The sequence below is a fragment of the Electrophorus electricus genome, chromosome 10 (assembly GCF_041902795.1).
Source record: "Electrophorus electricus isolate QZ-2024a chromosome 10, ASM4190279v1, whole genome shotgun sequence".
NCBI classification, from domain to species: Eukaryota; Metazoa; Chordata; class Actinopteri; order Gymnotiformes; family Gymnotidae; genus Electrophorus; species Electrophorus electricus.
Genome location: NC_137506.1, coordinates 27313610 through 27324593, shown reverse-complemented (window position 1 = coordinate 27324593; position 10984 = coordinate 27313610). Strand labels below are relative to the sequence as shown.

The window sequence follows — 10984 nt, the reverse complement described above, 5'->3', positions numbered from 1 at the left end:
TCCCTAATCCCACCCACACGATAAAAAACACTGTATACTGCATACACTCTCCAGGTCACTTTACTCACAGTAGATTAGCTGTTTGTGAGATATGGGGATCTAATTAGCTATAAGCCTTATTATCTCTATATGCCTTTTATCACTTTGATTTCTTTGAGTTCCTGTAACGTGTAAATTTATAGTATGTCTTGTATACAGCAATGGACTAAATGTGGATTAATGGACTAAACCTGATTAAATGTAATCAGAATGGACTAAATGTGGATTAATGGACTAAACCTGATTAAATGTAATCAGAATGGACTAAATGTGGATTAATGGACTAAATCTGATTAAATGTTATCAGAATGGACTAAATGTGGAAACCTTTTTAGAACCTTTACAAAAATAAATAAAAATACCCATAGTCTCATAGTCCAGATGAATGTAGCATGTTTAATAAACATGAGGTTTGAAAAGATGAGGTGAACACAACTGACCTTCAGCCCTTTTACATGAACAGTAGTTTACATGAGTTGAAAATGTTAAAGTATATAACCTTATAACATACTCTTCATTAATGTAATCACAAAGCAAACACAAAGTAGATATATGTATGGGGACAAATGTTTTATGGGTGTGTATGTCAGCATATTAATGTAGCCTACAAGTCTTCCCTGGGGCGCAGCCAATTAAATACTTAGTACTGCTGAAACATCTCAAATGTTCCGATCAGTTTCATAAGAATGAACTAAAACCTCTTGACAGAATTTATGAACTGGGTTAGTTTGTTGCCTTTTCTATATGTCTTTGAGGCATTACATGATGTATGTAAATCACAGTCTGATCCTCACTCCATTTGAGGGATCACAGGCACTCTAAGTCTGGCTGCCCCTCCCTTCTTACTGCTTAGGGACGTCTTTGTCTGTGCTGACAGCAAAGCAGCTGTATTTCTCCTGTCTGAATGGAGAGTATTTGGACTCTTGCCAAGCAGGGTGTGAACCTAACTAAAGCCAAAAGAACGTTGAACTAAGGTGATGAATGTGATTACCCCCCCCCAAAAAAAAAAAAAAAAAAAAAAAAAAAAAATATATATATATATATATATATATATATATATATATATATATAGAGAGAGAGAGAGAGAGAGAGAGAGAGAGAGAGAGAGAGAGAGGCAGAGGCTGACTAAACAGTTAAGTAAAAGGACATTAGAGTTCAACAAAATCATATCATATCCTGCGTGTACTGGCATGGACTTGATTTGTGGTTGATTAGATATACACGCTATCAAAATCCGAGAAAGCTGCATTGCATTAACATGAATGATTGCATGTTCAGACAACGTTAGGCTAACAAACACTTACCTCACATCCTGTTACAAATCATCCCTACCCCAACACTATTCTAATTTCTCAAAAGGTCTATATCTGGGGAATCTGAAGCCTTCAGATATAATTCACAAAAATATGTTTTCATGAAATCCATTGTCAGTAAGCCTGTAAGTCTGGTGTTTTATGAAAATGTTAGTGAAGCAATCCTCTCTGCTTTTCAAAGTGGCCAATCCAAAGTCATCACTGTCTTTATTATTATTTTTTAGATGTGTTCCACCATGCCTGAGTGTGATCCAACCCTTAACAATGCCTCACTGTGTGTGAGAGCACAAAAGCCTACCGAGCCCACATGAGCCACTTTATGCTCATGACTCGCTCTCCTTCTCCTTCAGCCCCCATCCATTCCCCTGAATGGAAAAGCACTCCATTACAACCAGAATACACTGCACATGCTACAGGTGTTTCTTCTCTTACTTCCCACTTCAATGACATACTAAGTAATTATTGGGAATTGTTCTCAATTGGTTCCTGATCCTCTGGGCCTTGTAAATGAGGTCCAGGTTGAAAGGGTACCACAATTAATATGTAAATAATTAAATTATTAATTTCAAAATTTCTGCTTGCTCCAAACCAAGTAAAGCCATTTTACAGCCCTAAAAAGTCAGTGTAACTTTGATGCATATGTATATGTCTATCTACACAGCATCCAAGAGAGGTTCCTCACAGGTAAATCCAGCTTCATTTCAAATATTAAATGATAAAGGTCTTAGAAAGAAGAGTATTTCGACCCAATCTGGTGGCTTCGGGATGCTGATGATGCTGGAGAGAAGAGGAGGGGGATCACCATAGCAATAGTGACGTCTTTTCCCTTGCTGTAATTGGAGGAAACCCCGTGCCCATAGTCGCAGCCTTCGGGCCAATCGAACTTGAGTCCTAGTATCCACCCCCACACCCCGCGCTAAATATCTACTGGACAATATTTTGAACAATAGCGAGTAAAAGGGTGGGAATCTTGGTCTTGATTGGGGAAGATGTTAGGTATCGCGACGTCCTACAGTAGCATTTTCGGTTGATGCTGACTTGCATTTTTTTTTTAATCCATCCAGGTCTGAAAAGGATCAATCCGGTGGTGCCGATATCATCACTTCCGAGGTTTGGTTTCTATTAATCGTGTTCTATAGCTAAGAATCCTCTAAATAATTCATATGTTATTATATATATGGGTTTTTAATAGGTATAATAGCTAGATTAGCTAGCTAATTTAGCATGAAACATCATCATAGGGCGGTTGTTAGTAAGATAGGTTAGGTTAGCTATCTTACATGGGTGGTTAACAATGAAATTGAAAGCCTCCTGTCGACCACACGATATTGCTAACAAGACCATCAGTGTGTTACAATGTTTGTTACATTGTTTATTGTTCATGAGTAAAGTGATTGCCGTTAATGTTACTTAGCTAAAGTAAGTAAACTTATGGTAACCAAATAGCTAGATGGCACTTGATGTGTCTAGTTACCTAACCTAGCTGACTGATTAGCTTATTAGATAACTAGGTTAGTTAACTTATTAGCTATCTAATTATCTATGCAAACCAGCCAGTGAGGGATCTTTCAAGACAATCATTGTAGCTAACCTAGGTTAGCTAACTAGCAAGCTATCTGCTTGCTGTCGAAGTCCACTGGCTAGCTAGCAGCTAGTTAGTTCAAAACAATAGCTAACGTTAGCTAGGTAGAAAGGCTATGCAGGACAAATAGCTAGCTAGCTAACGTGTTTAACATTTAGAAAATGACGAAAAATGGATTATAATATCTTAAGATAAGAACCACGAAACCTATTTGTTTGACAGGAGACTCGTACCGTTGGAGATCGTAAACTAGACAATTAACATTTTATGTGCTGTGTAAAAAAACCATGAAATTGCTGTCTATCCAGGGTATTAGGCGTTGTTGCGACGGCATCCGTAACGGGAGTGTAGCAGTCTGGGTTCATTATAGCTAACGCTAGCTAGCTAAAATTTCGATGGTTAAGAAGGTTGTATAGAAAGGTTCATATAAAGATATGAATCGATACGAACCTATCTGTTTTCAGTCATGAAGGGCAAAAATTTCGCCTAATCAAAATATGGGGGAATAAACAAGAAGTTGTGGTCTTGTAGCTTATCCAGTTTTTAAGGGATCCCTCTTCTACGGTGCACGTCACATACCTTTAATAAAATTTAGTGATGTTAATTTGTTACGTTAGTTGCTGTAGCAAAGCGGGCGAAAACATCATTCTTTTGACTGAAAAGTGTCATACTTTAATTTTGTGTATCTTGTACATTTCACACGACTTCAAATACCCATGCCTTATTCTCGATGTCTAGACGTTGCTTATCGTAGCGAACTATATATGTTGTACAGGAAATACCGAAATGGCTTTCTTGTTATTTAGAATGAGTAGTTGATAATTATAATAAAAATAAATCTTTCAGTGGTGGAATGATGTAAAAGAAGTGACTAGCTAACATGGCTCTGTTTTATCTATGTCGAAGCCTTTTTTTACTTGCTTCTAAGGTTACTTTTTGTGTGTGTTGGCGGTGGCAGGAGGTAGGTGTCTTGGCAAGTCTTCGATTTGTATCAACGGTTCCACATTTAAGCCCGTAAGATGTAAGCAACTGTCATTCTAGCTCTTGGACGTACTAGAAGCAGTTTAATTCTGACCTAAACCCAAGCACTGCACAATAATTTGGCTATTAAGTTCAGGTTTGTAAGATTATGGAGCTGACTGAGTTGAATTGCAGGGCAGTGTAGCATCTCCTGGTTCAGAGTTGTTCATCCAGGATTAGATATACTTGGTTTACTTTGTGATACTGATGCTTTTATCCTGCTTTACGCTGCAAGGAAGGGACCATACAGTGCTTCTTAGCCTAACCATCTCAGTCGACAGTGGCTGCTAATTGGTTTTCTCTGTATGTGTTGACATTTAAGTCTTTTTGTGCATTTACTGAGATGTGATGTGAGAAAAATATCCATTGTGTGGTGTAGGGTTGAGTATAATGTTGATTGAAACATGCTCTGGGTTTTAACCCAAAAGGTACACAATTAAACCTGTTGTGATTTCGCTGAACCTCAGAGTAACTAACTTCTTTCTTAAATCTTCAGCTCCTTTGAAGACTAAGGAGGAACTCTGTCCACTCCCATCATTTGATTAATCAACTGTTAGATTACTTTGACGCTCCCAAGCGTTTGTTAGGCTTTTGTGGCCCAAAGACTTCTGTTGCAAAAAGCATACACAAAAACAAAGAACACAAACACAGGATGGATAGAACAGAGCTTATTCAGAAGGCCAAGCTGGCAGAGCAAGCTGAGCGTTATGATGACATGGCTGCAGCCATGAAAGAAGTTACCGAGGCCGGCACCGAACTGTCGAACGAGGAGAGGAACCTACTGTCCGTTGCCTATAAGAATGTGGTGGGTGCTCGAAGATCAGCCTGGAGGGTCATATCCAGCATTGAGCAGAAGACCGATGGAAATGATAAGAAGCTTCAGATGGTAAAAGAGTATCGGGAGAAAGTGGAGTCTGAACTCAAAGAAATTTGCCATGATGTACTGGTAAGCAAAGTGTGTGTGTGTGTGTGTGTGAGTAATTTTAAATTATTCTGTCCTCTTAGTAAATCTTTGGATGACCAATTTTCTGAATTGGGGTGAGTGAAGTGATCTCTCTGGTGACAGTGGTAGGCCTTTACAGTGGTGTTATGTGGCTAGTGTTTGAAGATGCTCAGCACTTCTGTATCTCTTTGCCCTGCTTACGTGAGTGAGTGTGTGTGTGTGACAAAAGAAGTGTCCTCATTTTTGTGAGGTAAGAGCAGCCCAGTTTTTGCCACTCACTTGAGAGTAATGTCTAATTTAAGCAGAGCTTGTCCTTTCTTGTCTTGGAGTCATTTAGCTGCATTGTAACATCTGTCATATTTAGTGTCATGGGCCTATTTAACAAGATTCAGTTGAGAAAATCGGGTCAATGCTAGCAAAAATAAACATTGCAAAAAAAGAACCTTCGTTCTCAAGGTGCACACTTTTTTCTAAAGGCTATAGGACTAATATTGTTAATATTCATTTGTGAATGAGGGAGATCAAGTGGCATGTTCCAGAGTTCTTGAATGTAATTCTATTTTAGAAGTAGAGTTGCCATATATTAGACTGTGTGAAACACCATTGTTTTTTAAAAATCTGTTAAGCAGTTGTAAATAACAGTAATCTGTAAATGGCTAAAGTGTTGTTTTTTTTGGGGGGGGGGGGTTGTGCTTATGGGTTTTGTGGGTGTGTTCAGGGGAAATGTATGTCAGATTAAGTATGATACCATGTGAATGTTAAACACTGGTTCAAAAGACTGGACTGATTTGAATTATTGAACTAGAGTGCACATGGCTCTACAGAATCAAAGCTGGTAGATCTAGTGCATGACTCACCAGGATCACTGTAACAATTAAGTAACGTATTATTCAGAAGATGGAAGTGAACTGCTTAGAGTTTTGTCGGTAGTCTGGTTATGTCTCTTGAACATGCCACAAGAGAGTCCATTGTGTAGATTGGAATGTTGCATGTGGTTTACCCTTTCCAGTGACCTCATCCACTTCAGAGGAACTGGACTAACACTGGCCATTCCTCCTCATGCCTTTGGTTGAGGACGGCGAGGTCACTGCTTTCTGAGGCCTGCAGGGTGTGTCCCTGACTCGCCCTTAGTGTTTGCTCTGGGAGAAGGCCAGTCCACACCCTCCTAATGTTCAGACAGCCTGCCACATGTCTTCACCCCTCCCTCACCCACTAAGTGCTGCCTGAGTAAAGCCTTTGCAGAATGTTCCAATGCTCCATGGTAGACATTGGTGCATATTGACAGCTGACTGGTGTCAGCAACCAGCATTTAAATACAGTTTATAAGAGCTGATCCCCTGGAGGGCCATCTTGCCAAGTTGCAGGAGCTGGTCTAGAGCCCCAGATCTTAAGGATCCCAACCAAATTCTGAGTCTCTGATACTGAATTACTGAGTATGGTGAAGCTGAAGCAGTCAGCAATAAAATGTACCTTCCTACACCTGACTGAGACAGACAGCCTTACAAAAAGGGTTTCCACTGAAACCAGCTAATGAGACAGTAAAGAGGCACTACTCTCCAAACCAGTGTGTGACCATAGCAGTTAGAGTCCAGTTTGAGATTCTGAGCTGGTGGCCAGAGATGTGAGCAGTTCCCTGAGCATTGCTGCTGTTCCTCTCTGGGCCACGGCTACCCGTGACTGCCATCTCTGTCCGCCCACTATCCTATGAATGCAAAGAATGAAGGAAGACTCGTGGCAAGCCTCCTGGACTCCACTGTGCAAAACAAGCATGATGGAACAGGTCTAAATATATTCCCCACCCCACCCCGAGGACTTGTCTGTGTGTTTTGACACTTGGCTCTTGCGTGTTGCTAACAGTGAATATATTGTTAATGGATTTTTTTTCCACAGTGTCTGCAGGGTACGTGATGGGGCAGCTTATTACATGCAGGTTACTTCGGTGCATTTACTAATTTTCCTGTCCCCTAAGTAGTGAAAGAACACGGTCACGGTGCAAAAACAGCAGCTTTTAAACCACTGTTACATATGAGATTAACAGACAGCCCAAGGCTAAGACAGACTGGCATGGTCGCTAATGCAAGTCTGAGCAGTAAACCTGCCCCCCAATGCCTTCAGTGGGAATGTTTAGCACTAAATGAGAATATAGAGCACTGCTGATGAAGAGATGCACAAAAAACAGCTTAGCAAAATGCAACATCTACCCTCCTAAATAATGTCTCCTTGTTCATATACCCCCATCTGCAAACCTTGTGGAAAGGTTTGCAATTTATTGCCAATAAATTAAATTGTTGCATAATTTCATTTTTGAAGCGTGCACAGAAAGTCCAACACTAGCACAGACATGTTATACACACACTTCCTGAATGAGGAATATACCAAACCCTGGCAATGTATGTTTGAGCACTGAAGCTGGCCTGAAGCCAGTTTGCATGGTCTTTGCAAAGGGCCAGAAGGATGAAGTGCTTCTAGATCTGGGACAGAAGCTGGGTCACAGCCAGGGTGGGTGGAGGTGGTGCTGTTTGGCCACAGCATAAGACAATTGTAGTGTTATGTGCGTCTGCAAAACACTCATTTGTGTGTCATTTCAATTAAGGCTTTCTACTAGACATGTTGGCATAGTAGAAATGTAATTGAATCTTTTGTATCTCTCCCTGTAGGAGCTGTTGAGCAAATATTTAATTGAAAATTCCTCAAACTCTGAAAGCAAGGTCTTTTACCTGAAGATGAAGGGAGACTACTACAGATACCTTGCTGAAGTGGCAGCTGGAGATGACAGGAAAAGTAAGACACCTTTTTTTTGTACTTGAGCTGCAGGGTATGTGTATGTACTGCAGGGGATCTACAGGACTGTAGACTGAGTGTTGAACCAAGTACAGCTCTTTAAAACTAACTTTAGGAGTGAAAGGTCATCTTCTGGCTTAGAAGCAGATGGCTTTAAATTTTCTCTTTTTTTTTTTTTGTGTGTGCCTCCCTGCAGTCCCTACCTTTTGGATTAATTGGCTCCAGAACATTTTAAGGGAACATTTGTGGAATAGTGGCTTGAAGTGTGCTGTAGTCTGACTGTTTGTTTTCTCCCAATTGGTAGTTTTGTCTTTATCGTCATAATATTAATCCACTGTATTGAAGGCTATGAATGACTTTTTTTTTTTTTTTCTTTTTTTTTCCCTCCTCCTCTCTTCCTCCTCCAGCCACTATAGACAACTCTGAGCATGCCTACCAGGAAGCGTTTGATATCAGCAAGACTGAGATGCAGCCAACACACCCCATCCGCCTAGGCCTGGCCCTCAACTTCTCTGTCTTCTTCTATGAGATCCTCAACTCCCCAGAAAAGGCCTGCTCCCTTGCCAAGCAGGTATGCACAGCCCAGCAGTAGGTTTCTGTCTTGCATCTGTCAAGAGGCTTTACATTAGATGTGGTTTGCATGCAGGCATTTGATGAAGCCATTGCAGAGCTTGATACACTGAATGAAGAGTCTTACAAAGACAGCACCCTTATCATGCAGCTGTTAAGAGACAACCTTACAGTAAGTAAACCCTTCTCCCAGTACAAAAGTTTCCCTGTTACTTTGTACATGTAATAATCATTCAGAATTTACTGATTTGTAAAAAAATAAATAAATAAAATGTTAAATTCTAAGGGTTGGTTGATGCATCCCTGACCTTTGTAAAAACAGTTGCTGCGTATTAACTCATACAAACAACCTTTCCTTATCATGAAACTGGTAGTTTTGTAGCTGTCACTTGTGAGAGTAGGGACCAGGCTTTGACAATCAGTTGATTTTTATTTAAGGTCATTTGTCTTCTCAATCTCTGGTTTGTGTTTTTGTCAAGAATGTAAAAGTCAAATATATCCCTGAGTTGAATTAAAATGTGCTCCAATCTTTGCAACCAGTTGACTGATGCCTTTCTTTCCTTCCCATAGTTATGGACGTCTGACAATGCAGCGGATGAGGGAGAGTGTGGTGAAGGTGGAGAAAACTAAAGCGCTTTCGGTGGGGGGAGGGGGGGGGATGTTGGGGACATTGGGACGAAATCTTTTTACACATCTCCATTCTTTATTGCCCTGCCTTTTAAAATTCTCCTAGTAAAGTAAAATCATTATTCAAAAACTGTTTATGGAAACAAAGTCCAATTATTTAGTCTTTTGTCAGTGCAGCTTTTGAATGAAAAAGATGTTAATTGATAAGGAAGAATCTCCACTTTTTGGCTTGTGTTCATCATGGCCTTCTGTTATGTGCTGTCTCTGCTGTAGAAAAGTATTATTAGCTTCATTTTATACCAAAATAATCTTTCTTTAGTTTAAAAAAAAAGATGATGATGAATGAAAAATTAAGGAAATGCATTTTGTTAGATATTTTTCCCAGTTCATATCTTTAATTCTTGTTGCGGGAATATTTAAATATTAGATGAGAGTTCTCACCTACTGTATTCAGCCACCACCTCATGTCTGTTGCACCTCAGTGCTGCCATAATTTCTGGGTCATGCCATTGAAGAGATGGTCCTCTTGATTTAAAATGCTCTTAATGTGGAAGCAGAAGAACCCAAAAGTAAGTAATATTGAGAGTTGGGATTTAAACCCCTAGGTTTTAGGAGGACAAACGTGTAGTTTGTGGATGCCATCAGATGTGTTTTCCTCAGTGTTTGATAAAAATATTTACTCAGTCATTTTCATAATGCCATTAATGTTGCCATGGTATCTTGTCAGTTCATAATGGGGAGGACTTGAAAGCTAAAATTTAGAACTTAAAGTAGAATATTGAGGAAATGTATAACGATTGTTTGTAGTAATACTACTACCATTGACGGAACTCTTTGTCTCAAACTGGTGACACAGTTTCACAGTACTTGGGAATCAGTGTTCAGCAGGGCATAATGTCACATTTAAATAGAACTGAATTTTATAGTTTAATCTTGCTTATTTAGTGTATGTGAAAAAGTGTGATCTCTTTATTGGTATCTCTACAACTCTTCACTACTGGACATGCTGTTGCACAGGATGTTTTTATTTTTTGCTTTTATAGCTGTTCAAATTGAAAGCTAACATCCCCTGTGTTAGGGAAGACATGTTTCATCAAAAACATGAATCGGAGAGAAAGAAGAAACTAGTTTGGCACTTAAGAAATTAATATGTGGAAGTTGAATGAGGTAATATCCATGCATGTCCTTGTCAATGAACGCTAGAATGGGAATCGGCATACATGCCGAGAGCAAGTTCTGGGGGTTTTTTTTTTTTTGGTTTTTTTTGTTTTGTTTTGTTTTGTTTGTTTTTTTTTCCCTTTGCAGAATTGTGCACATGTGAGGGTGTGGTTGTCCAGTGAGATCAGAGTAAATTTTGGACCACTATTGTGTTTTGCTAATCAATTGTAGTCTCCAAAAGCCTTGTGGATGTTTTATTCCCTGTGTAACACTTATGTAACATGAATAAAAATTACATTTTATAAACCAAACTTTTGTTTGAAGCTGCAGGAGGGGGGTTCTGTTCCTAATAATTCCCAAATGAATTTATATATGCGAGTTAATATTTTGGTCATGGTCAGCATTCTATTTATTGAATTCTGTCAGTATGTGCTTTATTTGTCCCTTCATCTCCCCCTGGTGAGTGTCTAGTATACCTAGTAAAGGAAAAATAGTGAGAGGAATGAGTATTAAAAACACCTTGCCTTGCACCTGCATTCATTTTCCACTTTGAGGTACATCTCCCATATTTTATATGTATACAATTTCAGACTGTTTCCATGCACAATTTGTCAGCAAATGGTGGTGGGGTGAAATTCGTATTATTGAAATTTGAAATCTGGTGGCTGTAATTTGATTGCAAGTGGTAATGGCACATTATTTTGAAATTGAATATGTTAAACCTCTTACAGTTCCTCCTCCATTCTCAAAAGATGTATTAAAGTTTAATCTCTTTTTCTCTGGTTGCCAAAGCATCTGTATATTGATCGTACTGATTAAAACATACTTGTATCTTATGTGCGATAATGCTGTAATGTCAACCTGTAAGCCTAATTTACAGACCTTGGAATGTTCAAAGCCTGTACGTCATTCTGTCTATTAACCATACTTATAGAAGTATGCACATTAACC

General features: G+C 39.3%; 1 protein-coding gene across 1 annotated transcript; it reads left to right on the top strand.

The window, feature by feature from the left end:
• The first annotated feature begins 2287 nt into the window (after window positions 1–2287).
• ywhaqb (tyrosine 3-monooxygenase/tryptophan 5-monooxygenase activation protein, theta polypeptide b) lies at window positions 2288–10344 on the top strand. Its single transcript, XM_027014051.3, has 6 exons — window positions 2288–2462; window positions 4451–4900; window positions 7555–7678; window positions 8086–8249; window positions 8325–8420; window positions 8819–10344. Exons 2-6 carry the CDS (start codon window positions 4607–4609, stop codon window positions 8876–8878), a joined length of 738 nt encoding a protein of 245 aa, XP_026869852.1. The 5' UTR covers window positions 2288–2462; window positions 4451–4606; the 3' UTR covers window positions 8879–10344.
• The last annotated feature ends 640 nt before the right edge of the window (window positions 10345–10984 follow it).

Excerpts from the sequence above, each read along its gene's own strand:
- ywhaqb (XM_027014051.3), top strand. The coding sequence starts at position 4,607 with ATGGATAGAACAGAGCTTATTCAGAAGGCCAAGCTGGCAGAGCAAGCT. Across the intron at positions 4,901-7,554 it reads AAATTTGCCATGATGTACTG|GAGCTGTTGAGCAAATATTT; the intron begins GTAAGCAAAGTG and ends CTCTCCCTGTAG. Across the intron at positions 8,421-8,818 it reads TGTTAAGAGACAACCTTACA|TTATGGACGTCTGACAATGC; the intron begins GTAAGTAAACCC and ends TCCTTCCCATAG.